The following is a 13,204-nucleotide window of genomic DNA, read 5'->3' on the forward strand; positions in this document are numbered from 1 at the left end:
GTATGATCACACCTCTGCTGAAGTTCATACACTGAAAACCGTGTGTTTTGAATGCTTGTGGTTTCTCTTGGTCAAACACCTTGCATTTTATGCCGAGGGGCCTCAAACGTGAAGAGAATCTACAAGAATCTTTGCTTGTTTCCCCATGTCATGGTCAACTGTGTCATGGTCCTCTCATCACGTGGTGCTGCCCACCGAGACCTGATGTCCTAGCCTGGAGTGTGGGGCTCAGCCCGTCCCTGCCTCTGTCTTGGATTTTGTGGGGTTAAGTTTAAGCTCTTAGCCCTGAGGAGGTCTCATTCTGAGCATCGCCAAGCTTTTCTTTGTGCCATTTTTGATGCAAGTTTTAAATTAGAACATGATAATTGGGTCAATTGTGTCCCACACGGCACTGCTGGGTAGCGCGTGCAACTACTTGGTTTCTAATAGCTGTTCCATGTTTGAACTGAGCAGGCTGGGAGCAGGACTTTTCTCCTAGCTTTTCTTTTGAGTTCTTGCTGTGGGCACGGGGGCATTGTGTCTATATGGTGCAGCTGCAGGAAGGACCACAGTGATGGGTGCATGAGAAATGTCTGTATACGTGCAAACACAACTGCTTTTGTTTAGACTTTGGTGTAAACAAAACCCACAAGGTTTCCTTAAAGCTGTGGACCTTCAGCTCCAGAGCCACCCTTTGTGTCTAAGGCCGATTGCTGTTCCTCTTCAATCTACACAAAGCAGCTGCAGGCCAGCTTGAAGGCTTTGAGCAACCTGATCCAGTGCAGTGGGAGGTGTTCCTGCCCATGGCAGGGGTTTGGAACTGGATGGATGATCTTTAAGGTTCCTTCCAACCCATTCTATGATTCTGTGATCTCACAAGTACCCAATGAAGTAATGGTTTTACCTTTCATAGAATCATAGAATCATAGAATCATAGAATCATAGAATCATAGAATCATAGAATCATAGAATAGTTTGGGTTGGAAGGGAACTTAAAGACCATCCAGTTCCACCCTCTGCCATGGCCAGGGACACCTCCCACTGGATTAGGGGGTCCAAGCCCCATCCAACCTGGCCTTGAACACCTCCAGGGCAGCCACTACTGTTCTGGGCAGCCTGGGCCGGGGCCTCCCCATCCTCATCGTGAAGAATTTCCTCCTTATGTCTAGATTAACTCTGCCTCTCTCCAGTTTAAAGCCATTGCCCCTCATCCTATCACCACAAGCCTTTGTAAACAGTCCCTCCCCAGCTTTCTTGTAGCCCCTTGAGGTACTGGAAGGTTGCTATAAGATCTACTTGGAGCCTTCTCTTCTCCAGGTTGAATAACCCCAACTCTCTCAGCCTGTCCTCGTACGAGAGGTTCTCCAGCCCTCAGATCATCCTTGTAGCCTCCTCTGGACCCTTCCAAGAGCTCCATCTCCTTATGTTGCTGATTCCAGAACGGGACACGAGGCTCCAGATGAAGTCCCACAAGAAAGGAATAGAGGGGCAGAATCACCTCCTTTGACCTGCTGGCCAAGCTTTCACACTCTACTCTTTCCTTACATCTTTACCTGTTTCCTACCAGAGCCTTCAGGGTGACATAACAGCTCTTCTTTTCTCCCCGTTTCTCACAGTGAGGCTGTCTGGGAGAACATGGCTCGCATGTGTGTGAAGACTCAACGACTTGATGTCGCCAAAATTTGCCTTGGAAACATGGGTCACGCAAGAGGAGCCAAAGCACTGAGGGAAGCTGAGCAAGAGCCGGAGCAGGAGGCCAGAGTGGCCGTGCTGGCCATTCAACTGGGCATGCTGGTAAACCCCACCCACCGTAGCACCCAGGAACACGCACCCCGCTTAACTTGGCACTAAACTGATCATTTCTTAACATTTCTGAGATGCAAAAGCTTTGGAGGGGAGTCGAACCTCTTGCCAGGTTTCCAAGGAATGATGAAGAATAGCTCTGACTATTATTTTCCTGCACTTGAGTTTTTATCCTGGGGAAATAGGCACATCCTTCAATATTGCACAACCCCGTGCCGCACGATTCCTACGATTCCTACGTGACTGCTCAGGGGTTTTCCCTGAGCTCCAGGGGCCTGGCACTCCCTTGAGCCCTTTCCGTGTTCCTCAAAGGGTAGATGAGAATGAGTGTAGCAGAATCTGATGCCTGGAAATAAGAATACCAGGTGCCATAGCTGCACAAGGGTAAAGCAAATTAACGTGTCTGTCTCCTTTATATGGGAGTTCCAGGCCCTTGTGAAAAACTGCTGAATGAAAGAACATCTTTTAAGGACGATTTACGTGTGAAACATTAAACAGAAAACCTGTTTTCTTGGGGCATAATTCTTCCAAGCTTAATCATTCAAAGTTTGACAGGATTAAAAAAAGATATACTTGAAAGTATTTGAGCTTGAATGTTTCAACAAACATATTTCGAGGTTCAGTGTGGGAAACGCATGGTTCCATTTTGCTGTGTTTGTTTGTGGAGCAAAAGGCTAATGCTGGATTCTGCCAGAGAGTGAGGGCTGGCTGAAGGCATTTCAGCAATTTAGGCTGAACTGAGGTTTCCTGCAGGGATGGAGAGCCCTGCCGAGTCACGTTTGCTGCTTGTGCTGTCCCAGGGCTGCCTGCTCTCTTGCAGTCACCCACATTTCCATCCCAGCTTCTCCCACTGTGTGAGCATTAACTTCTCTGGATCGGGCACAGCCAGAGGATGTAGTCAGGCTGCTTTCCCCATGGTCAGGTGCACGGGGCAACCAGCCCTTGTACCTGTACCTGGAGCCTGGCCTGGCAGCAAATACGTACCAAAATGGACCTGGTCTGTCCCACATGTCTCTGGTATAATCTGAACCCTCTTACCTTGATGCCAATTAGCTCTGTGCATGGGGGTGGCCCCACCTTGAGCCCTGGGGGCAGCTCTGGGGCCGCAGGATAAAAAGGATCTAAAGGTGCTGGAGAGCGTCCAGAGGAGGGCACAGAGTTGGGGAAGGGTTTGGAGAGGAAGAGTGTGAGGAGCAGCTGAAGTCACTGGATTCGCTCAGCCTGGAGAAGAGGAGACTGACGGGAGACCTCATCGCACTCTGCAGCTTCCTCACACAGGGAGGAGGAGGAGCAGGCGCTGAGCTCTTCTCTCTGGGGACCAAGGACAGGACCTGAGGGAATGGCAGGAAGATGCCAGGGGAGGGTTAGGTTGGACATTAGGAGCAGGTTCTTCCCCCAGAGGGTGGTGGAGCCCTGGAACAGCTCCCAGGGAAGCAGTCACAGTGCCAAGGCTGACAATATTCCAGCAGCATTTTGCCAAGGCCCTCAGCCCCACAGTGTGAGTGTTGGGGTGTCCTGGGCAGGGACAGGAGCTGGACTCGATGGTCCTTGTGGGTCCCTTCCAACACAGGAATTTCTGTGAGTCTATGACTCAGTAGAACCGAAACCCAAGCGGCTGGAGCGCTGTTGAGTTAGATGAACGATAAGAGTGTGTATTCCACCCAGTTCACCTTTCTTTATTGTCTTCTCCAATAATCAGTAAGAAAAGCTGAGATTTTTAGTTTGGGAACCATAAAAGATCTAGGCATATGAACTGCAAGGGGGGAAAACTGGGAGAGGAAAATGGATGAAATGCCCCACAGTTCCTAGGAAATCACAGATTAGATAAAGAATGGCAAAGTGCTGTGACAGCAAAAATCTGTTTGGGGCTGCATTTGAGGAGACACCTCATCCTGGTGCTTTGATATGATAACTTCTGTCTATGTAGTTGTTCCAGCTACAGCTGGAATGTTGACTTCCACCCTTAAGTATCTCATTAGCAGAAAAAAGCATTGATGAACTGGAAGAAGTTCAGAGAAAATCAATGCAAATTGTTAAGCTCTTGGAAAGATTTCCTGGACATGGAAATATTTAAGATAGCTGAAGAATTAGAATTTGGCTTGAAAAGCTGTTTAGCATTCTACTAACTATTTTAAGCGTATAAATGCTGGAGAGAGAGTAACGATTCTGAGATAAAGGGAAAAAGAAAAGGAAAATTCAAACAAAATGTTTGGAAAAACTCCCTGGCAGAAAAAGCTCTGAGGCTACAAAGTGTCAATGCTGCTTCTTGTGGGTATTCAGAACGATTTGGAGAGGTTCAGGGGAGCTGTAGCAAAACAAACACAGTCCTGTTGCTCTGTGTCATCTCGGACAAGACTCACAGTGCAGGCATCTTCTCCACTTTCTGTGCTTTTTTGAATTGGAAACAATAAGAGACAGAAACTATTTTTCTGTCTTGGGCAGATAATCTCCATTTGCTAAATATAGTGTTCGGCTGGACAGCAGCTGGGTGGAGCAGGAAAGCGCTCCTTCCACAGGAGCACCTCGCAAAGCCTAGAAATAATAGCTCCAAATTTGCCCAGCCTTGCGTCAGCATTGGCAAAATCCTCCTGTTCTAATTCTGTCTTAAATTAACAGCAGGAGTGGAGCTCAGTTAGCCACAAAAAGCATTGCTACCTTGGAGGCCGGCTCGGAGGCTGCAGGGGATGTCCTGACACCCAACACCTTCTCCCCATGACCTTCTCCTGGATCTCACCTCTGGGCAGGCAGCATGCCCGCTCGCTGTGGCCCCACACGAGCATCTCTCCCCCTTCTGAAATGGCTTGTGTTCCCAATGACAGCATTTAATTCTTGGTGGCTTGCTCATGTCACCTCCCCAGTTCATCTGTACAGTAAATGGCAGGATCTGAGTACTTTCCTTATTTTCACATAAACATCCTGTTTCCCAGTAGTGTGCTATTCCAGGCTATGTATATTTAGTTGGTTAAAGCCTCTGTCTGAATTATTGTTAGTCTAATTCCATTACAATGACCTGCAATAATGAACTGCTCAGAAGAGACAGGCTGAGAGAGTTGGGCTTGTTCAGCCTGGAGAAGAGAAGGCTCCAAGGAGACCCTATAGTGACCTTCCAGTATGTGAAGAGGCTGCAAGAAAGCTGGGGAGGGACTGTTTACAAAGGTTTGTGGTGATAGGATGAAAGGCAATGGGTAAAAATTGGAGAGGGGCAGGTTTAGACTGGACATGAGGAGGAATTTCTTTATGAGGAGAGTGGTGAGGCCCTGGCCGAGGTTGCCCAGAGCAGTGGTGGCTGCCCCATCCCTGGAGGTGTTCAAGGCCAGGTTGGATGGGGCTTGGAGCCCCTGATCCAGTGGGAGGTGTCTCTGCCCATGGCAGGGGTTGGAACTGGATGGGCTTTAAGGTCCCTTCCAACCCAAACTATTCTATGATTTTAAGCGCCATGTCTGTTGGGAAGCACAGCTATGAAACACCAGCCGGAGCTGACGAGGTGTTTGTGTGCTTTCCTTCCAGGAGGATGCAGAGCGACTGTATAAGACTTGCAAACGCTACGACCTCCTGAACAAGTTCTACCAAGCCTCGAACCAGTGGCAGAAAGCCATTGAAACAGCTGAAACCCACGATCGGGTTCACCTGCGCACCACATACTACAACTATGCCAAGCACTTGGAGGCGATGGGCGAGCATGGCCTTGCACTCACCCAGTAAGCACCAGCCTGTGGCACCCAGGGGACTGGGAGCCTTGGTCTTTGGTGAAGACTGGAGGCAGGCTAAGGAGGATGGGTGTCTGGTGATGACCACTAATAATTAACTAAAGTCTTTTCCTGTTTCTGGTGCTTTCTGTCTCATGGAGTGAAGGCATTCTTACAATGAACTTCCCAGCACCCTCCCAGGCTCATAAAGCTTTGTGTCAGAAAGCTTAAGTGTCTTGTTGGGGCCAACAGTTGAGCCCCACTAATATTCAATCCTGTACTTCCCTCTGGAAGACCACGGCCCTCTTTTCCTTCCTTTTCCATGACAAAACCACTTGTTTACTTCTCCTGAGAGTCCCAGACACAACTGCTGTGGTGGAATTTAGTCTGACTTGGGCTTTTCTGGCCCCTGGTCCTCCTCTCTATCTAAGGACTCCCTAGGGGGAAAAGGGGATTTTTAATGTATCGCAGTTGTTGTTTGAAGTCTTGTTGATAGTTTTATAGTATGAAGCATTACAATATAATAGCAACAATCATCAATACCAATGCATCATCTTCTGTTCAGAATCAAAATAGAGCTCTGATGTGATCAGACAGACCCGTTTGTTAGATGATTCAAGGCCAGGTTGGATGGGGCTTGGAGCCCCTGATCCAGTGGGAGGTGTCCCTGTCCATGGCAGGGAAGTGGAACTGGATGGGCTTTGAGGTCCCTTCCCACCCAAACCATTCTGTGATTCTGTGACCAAGGTGGGCTGGGAGGTGGGGAGAGGCTCCAGCGGTGGATGGTGGCTTGAACGCAGTGACCTCCTGGCAGTGGATGGAGGCTGGAGTTGCAGGATTGCAGAAGGCCCAGGCAAGATGAGGAGCCCAGGGTCCTCACAACTGTTTTTTTGTCCCTGTTGTACAGGGTCGTGCTTGCTGTTTCGGGAGCGTTCTGGGATATTTCTTTGGACCATTGCTGGTGCCTTTAAAGTATCTCCTGTCCTGGGATCCCATTGCTTCCCCAATTCCAGGTGCCTAACAGAACCATCAAACTGTTTGTTTTTGATGGTGCTGGCAGGCTGCAACTGGTTTGACAGTGAAATTAATACCAGAAATGAAGTGGTGCTGCCACGCTGTAACTGTTAAACAACATTAAATGGCATTTTTTGCACAGGAAGTGAGTTGGTACAAAGCTAGGTAGTCATTCCACATCTAATATGTTCTTTTTCTCTGCAGCTATGAGAAGTCAGACACGCATCGGTTTGAGGTACCTCGGATGCTCTCTGAAGACTTACAAGCCCTGGAGAATTACATCAACAAGATGAAAGACAAGTCAGTGCTATGCTTGTTCCTTCTCCCCAGTGAGCCTTTCTGTTCTGAAATACAGCTTGTGAAGAGGGCAGGGAAGGAAGAGTACGAATCCTCTCAGTCACAAGTTCAAGCCTTGCCTTATCCATTTTGATGCTCCTACAGCTTTTCAGGGTTATTCTATGCCTTGCTCAGGAGCTGCCACATTAGGTGCCTGGGGCTGAGCTCCCCCAGAGTGGAGAGCTGTCCAGTGCCTTTGGGGTGAAGCCTTGTCTGCATTCTAGAGCAATGGATCTAGTCACGAGTTCAGGGGCTCCAGGAGTGAAAAAAGCAGCCTCTGGCAACTCTTGTTACTGCAATTCATATTGTTGCATTTCTAGGAACCTGTGGAAATGGTGGGCGCAGTATCTGGAGAGCCAGTCAGATATGGAATCTGCACTGAAATACTATGCATTGGCTCAGGATTATTTTTCCCTTGTCCGTGTCCACTGCTTTCAGGGCAACATTCAGAAGGTAAGGCAGCCTGCTCCCATCTGCTTTCAGAGAATTTGCCTTCCTGGGATGAGTACGGGCACGAAGTAAAGCTGTATGATCTTCTTTTCAGGCTGCTGAAATAGCAAATGAAACGGGGAACTGGGCAGCTTCCTATCACTTGGCCCGCCAGTACGAGAGCCAGGATGAAATCAAGCAGGCCGTGCATTTCTACACCAGGGCCCAGGCATTTAACAATGCCATCCGCTTGTGCAAGGTATGCGAGGAGGTACAGCACATCCAAAAGCAGAAGAGGCTTCTGCCCTCAGTCAGCGCACAGAGTGAAATTAAATAGTGCAAGTTGTTTGTGCCCATTCTCTCTTGCAAGACCCTGCTGGCTCATGGACAGCCCACTAGGAAGATGCTTCTGGTTTCTGCCTGCATCTTCTACAAAAGATGCATCAATAAAGGCTTAGGTGTCCAGGATGTTATTTTCTGCATATCTCAACAGAAAACTGCCCGAAACAAATGCTCATCCTTGCAGCTCAGAGTTACTTGGGCTGATCTAGAGGGTTGATAGGATGGTATGAGGCTGTTGCCTTGCCACAAGACAGAACTGTGAAATCTCTTTGCTGCGTAACCAGAGTGAAATCTTTGCTTTGAACAGGAGAACAATTTAGATGATCAGCTGATGAACCTGGCTCTCCTGAGCTCTCCAGAAGACATGATAGAGGCAGCCTGCTACTATGAGGAAAAGGGGGAGCAAATGGACAGAGCTGTCATGTTGTACCACAAGGTAAGTGGCTTTTTAGTAGAAAATACCAAACTTGAAAATGAAGCAGTTCCTACAGCAGAGGAACGATAAATCAACTGTTGGTTTTACTGTATGGACTCGTTAGTACTCCTTTCCTCATGGCGGGTAATGCTTTGTTAATCCAGGGTACCTTGTAAACTGATTCTGCAGTGCTTGTTCCAAGGTTTAAAGACTCATTCTCAATTTTGCAGGCAGGACACTTCTCCAAAGCCCTGGAGCTGGCCTTTGCCACGCAGCAGTTTGGGGCCCTACAGCTGATTGCTGAAGACCTGGATGAGAAATCGGACCCAGCCCTGCTAGCCCGCTGCTCGGATTTTTTTATTGAACACGCTCAGTACGAGAAGGCAGTGGAACTGCTGCTGGCAGCCAGAAAGGTTAGTGCTAGCTTCCCTGGTCCCTCCCTGCGTAGGGGAAGAAGAGCATCTCCCTGGAGGTGTTGAAGGCCAGGTTAGATGGGGCTTGGAGCCCCTGATCCAGTGGGAGGGCAGGGGGTGGAACTGGATGGACTTAGAGGTGCCTCCCAACCTTAACCACACTGTGATTCTGTGACAAAGGCATCTACATGTGTGCACACACCTTTATCTTCATTGGTAAACAGATAAGCAGGGACACTTGTAAGGTTTAAAGTTCTTTCTCATGCCTGTGACTCATGGAGGGGTAGCCCACTGGCTCAGCTCTAGAAATGGATTCACAGAATCATGGAATCAGAATGGATTGGGTCAGAAGGGACCTCAAAGCCCATCCAGTTTTACCCTCTGCCATGGGCAGGGTCACCTCCCACTGGATCAGGGGCTCCAAGCCCCATCCAGCCTGGTCTTGAACACCTCCAGGGATGGGGCAGCCACCACTGCTCTGGGCAGCCTGGGCCAGGGCCTCCCCACCCTCATCGTGAAGAATTTCTTACCAGTGTGTAATATAAATCTTCCCTCTTCCAGTCTACGGCCATTCCCCCTTGTCCTATCCCTGCATGCCCTCCCCAGCTTTCTTGTAGCCTCCTTCAGGTACTGGAAGTTTTACTCTAAGGCCTTCCCAGAGACTTCTCTTCTCCAGGCTGAACAAGCCCAACTCTCTTAGCCTGAATTCCTGACTTTTGGTCTTATTTCTGGCTTAAAAGCTGCAGATATTGCACTCTTGGGAAAAGCAAAGCTCCTACAATCTAAACTAGCATAATAGAGATGGCGAAATTATAACATCGGCCAAAACCCCCACTGCTGTTCCTCTTGTCATCCCACCAGTGTAGGGAAGTGGCAGCATTTCTCACTTAAACTTTTATTCACTTCTGCTGTGCCCTCATTATTGTGCTGGCACCTCAGCCTGACCAGGGTGCTGGGCACTAACACAGTCCTACACCCACTGCTCTTCAAGGAGCTCCTGTTGCTTTATTTTCTTCCATGTTTTGCAAGGGCACAGTAGCCCTTTTCTGGGCTAAAACCTGTTGTATATCCTACTCGTAATATGGCTCTATATCAAAAGTAGCAAAATACTTAACAAAATATAAAACAAAATATGTTTTATTTGTATTTACTGAAAACTTTCATACAATTAACCATGCCTAATAAATGACTTGAACATCTCTGAGAATGTCATGTTCAAGGAGACAAAGTGGGTGAACCTTCAGCGCCACACTGGTGCCCTCTGGGAAACAATTATCTTTGTGGAAGAACAAATGCGTTCTTGACGAACAAAACGAGACAGCGTGTACTTGAACAGACCCTGATGCTGGGATGCTCAACGACACAGCAATGTTCTAGGTAGAGCATCCACATCCGCTGGCATTTGTGTCTTGAGGTAGCTCATTTCTGTAGGTTAAACCACAAGCAACGTGGGTGCCAATGTGGCGTTTGCAACATCTCCTTGATTTCTCACCTCTGTTAGTACCATGAAGCTCTGCAGCTTTGCCTGAAGCAGAACCTGACCATCACAGAGGAGATGGCTGAGAAGATGACGGTCTCGAAAGACTCCAAGGACCTCTCTGAGGAGTCCCGACGAGAGCTGCTGGAGCAGATTGCCGATTGCTGCATGAGACAAGGCAATTACCACATGGCAACCAAGAAATACACGCAGGCAGGAAACAAGTTGAAGGTCAGTCTGGAGAGGTAGAAAAAAAGCTGAAGAGGCTGAGCCTCTCACCTTCCTTAGATTTCTGAGAACAAGAGTGTTTTGAGAACTAAATCTTGGAGCAGTCTTCATACAGTAGACTGTCCAGAAAAGGCTTCCTGGCCATCTTAGCATGATGTTTGTTTTTGCATTCCCAATGATCTCTTTCTCCCTCTCTCCCTTTGCCCCCTTTCCATTTCCAGGCTATGAGGGCGCTGCTGAAATCTGGTGATACGGAGAAAATTGTCTTCTTTGCGGGAGTTTCCAGACAGAAAGAGATTTATATCATGGCAGCCAACTATCTACAGTCACTCGATTGGCGTAAGGACCCTGAGATTATGAAGAACATCATTAGCTTCTATACTAAAGGGAGGGCCCTTGACCTGTTGGCAGGATTCTATGATGCTTGTGCTCAGGTACATCCCCCTTTGTGCCTCCTGAGGGGCTGGGTTCGTTAGCTCTGGAGCAAGACGCTCATTTCTCCTCTCGCAGGTGGAAATTGATGAGTATCAGAACTACGAGAAAGCACAAGGAGCTCTGACAGAAGCGTACAAGTGCCTTTCAAAAGCAAAGACGAGAAGCCCTCTGGAACAGGAAAGCAAACTGGCACATCTGCAGAGCAGGATGACCCTGATCAAGCGCTTTGTCCACGCTCGGAGGTGAGCTGCAGTGTTCAAAGCGTGTAAACTAAGGATAGAAACATCCCACAAGAAGAAAAGCTGTACTCGTACCTACAAGTACAAACAATTTGACAAACAATTGCAGCCTTGCTTCTAAAAGCTGCTGTTGCAGTTTTCTCACAAGGAAGCCATTAGGTGATTTATTAAAAGTGCTATTGACATTAAAAATGGAAAGGTCACCTGAAATAAAGGTGAGGGCATTGACGGAGGGATGTGTAGCTCTGTCAGAAAAGCAACGGGGAAACAAAACACAGTAGGAAAATCTTTCCAGGATCAATACTCTCCCTCAGGTGGATAATGGTTCCTTCGGGATTTTTTTTTTTCTCCTAGAGTTTATGCTGAAGATCCCAAAGAAGCAATCCGCCAGTGTGAGCTTCTCCTGGCTGAGCAAGACATCGACAACGCCATCCGGCATGGCGATGTCTTGGGTTTTCTGGTTGAACATTATGTACGTGCAGAGGAATTCCACATGGTGAGTTATTCTTCATTCTGCCCATCTACAAAGCCTGCATTTTATATCACAGAAGCATGGAAATGGGTTGGGTTGGAAGGGACCTCAAAGCCCATGCAGTCGCACCTCTGCCATGGGCAGGGACACCTCCCACTGGATCAGGGGCTCCAAGCCCCATCCAACCTGGCCTTGAACACCTCCAGGGATGGGGCAGCCACTGCTGCTCTGGGCAACCTGGGCCAGGGCCTCCCCACCCGCACAGGAAAAAACTGAACCAGAACCTGCTTTATCATGAAACACAAGGATGTTGGGCGGTGGTTTCTCCGGCCTTGCTGGCTGAAGTTAGTGTTTACTGAGCTGGTTTGACAGGGCTTCAGTTATTCTTTTTTGTACTGAAAAAGATAGAATTGACACAAATCATTATGAAAGGGCAAAGCTGAGGTATCAAATGCCTCATTTCACCTCATTTTGTAATAGTCTGTCGAGTTGTTCTCTGGGCACCCAGCTCCGTGAGCTGGAAGACAGGGACAGGGAGCAGGAAGAAGCCCCCCCGAGTCCCAGAGGAAATGGGTAGGTGCCGGCTACTACACCTGAACACGCACGAGACTGTGGGGCCAGATGGGATCCACCCAAGGGCACCGTGGGAGCTGACAGAAGTGCTCGCTGGGCCACTCTCCATCATTTATCTGCAGTCCTAGCTAACTGGGGAGGTCCCAGTTGAGCAGAGGTAGCAAAAACGATGCCCATCTACAAGAGGGGCTGGAAAGAGGACCCGGGGGCTGTTCAATCTCATTGGGTGGTGACCTTGGCAGTATTGGGTTAAGGGCCGGACCTGGTATCTTAAAGGTCTTTTCCAACCTCCATGATTCTATGATTCTATCTTTGCAAAGGCTACAGCTCCTGGCTCAGTGTTAGCACCTGCAGCTCTGAGCTCCTCTCAAGAGCTCAGCCTTGCTTTAGGGGTGGATGCTTTTCACCATTTGCTGAGCCTTGGTGACCTCACACAGCAGTGACCTCTCTGCTTTGCTTTAGGCCTACCGGTACCTGGAAGAGATGCAGAAAAGAATTCCAGCCCCAAACCTCACCTACTACCTGACTCCACAGACCATCGAGGCAGTGCACCGCGGGGCAGGCCTTCCCCTCACCCATGTCCTGGGCCCCCAGCAGATTTGCGCTATGGACAAGGAGGTGGAGGAAGAAGTGGCTGATGAAGTAGAGGACCCTTGATGACTTACACTTAGCAAAGGCAAAGTTGACTTTAGTACTAGGTTGTTATTCTGTCCTCATTAGGATTGCAGATCAGTGACAGTGCTGTGATGTGGCTTTTTGGTTATTACCAAGAAATTTATTGTTTCTGCTTGACTTTACAAGCATCAGTATTGGAGTTTAACGTGTTAATCTCAAACACTACAGATTTCCTGTATATCCTGTAATGAAGCTGTTTCTAGTCTTTTAATAAATCTGAGGGCGTATAAACCCAATTGGAACTGCATGTTGGAATGTCAGGGCTTGTTCCAAGTGCAGAAAACAGCTGAGGAACTGAGAGGGAAACTCCTGACTGGACAAAACATTCACGCACAGCTTTGCCCTGCTGAAGCGCTCACTTATTTGTTGTTCCCCAGAAGCCAGAATTGTCCTGTTCACGTGGGAGCTTGGGTAAACATCAACCTGGCCCCCCACGCGGAATGGCAGGCGACTTCTGCACATTCCAGCTGTGTGTGAGCCCCACAGGGTGGTGTAGCTAGAGCTGCCATCTGCAAACCTGGCCTGAACCTCAGACTCCCAGGCCGGCAGGGTTGGAGGGACTCTGGAGGCCCTCTGGTACGACCCTCCCTGCTCAGGCTGTAGCACTTGGAGCCAGCGAAGCTTCTTCCTCACTTCTTTCTCAAACTCTACCATAACGTCCAGCTCCTCCGTCCCAGTCAGATTTGAG

The 13,204-nt window shown here is 48.6% G+C and overlaps 1 protein-coding gene across 1 annotated transcript in view; it reads left to right on the forward strand.

Annotated features, from left to right (window-relative positions):
- IFT140 (intraflagellar transport 140) overlaps positions 1–12,737 on the forward strand; it is an 83,957-nt gene extending 71,220 nt beyond the window's left edge. Inside the window, exons 18-29 of the mRNA XM_069870033.1 lie at positions 1,596–1,773; positions 5,290–5,480; positions 6,687–6,782; positions 7,139–7,271; positions 7,363–7,506; positions 7,897–8,025; positions 8,235–8,417; positions 9,919–10,125; positions 10,344–10,556; positions 10,633–10,799; positions 11,151–11,292; positions 12,304–12,737. Of these exons, the coding sequence (XP_069726134.1) occupies positions 1,596–1,773; positions 5,290–5,480; positions 6,687–6,782; positions 7,139–7,271; positions 7,363–7,506; positions 7,897–8,025; positions 8,235–8,417; positions 9,919–10,125; positions 10,344–10,556; positions 10,633–10,799; positions 11,151–11,292; positions 12,304–12,498 (1,978 nt within the window). The 3' untranslated portion in view covers positions 12,499–12,737. The remainder of the gene's footprint in view (positions 1–1,595; positions 1,774–5,289; positions 5,481–6,686; positions 6,783–7,138; positions 7,272–7,362; positions 7,507–7,896; positions 8,026–8,234; positions 8,418–9,918; positions 10,126–10,343; positions 10,557–10,632; positions 10,800–11,150; positions 11,293–12,303) is intronic.
- The last annotated feature ends 467 nt before the right edge of the window (positions 12,738–13,204 follow it).

Source organism: Phaenicophaeus curvirostris, chromosome 16, assembly GCF_032191515.1.
Source record: "Phaenicophaeus curvirostris isolate KB17595 chromosome 16, BPBGC_Pcur_1.0, whole genome shotgun sequence".
NCBI classification, from domain to species: Eukaryota; Metazoa; Chordata; class Aves; order Cuculiformes; family Cuculidae; genus Phaenicophaeus; species Phaenicophaeus curvirostris.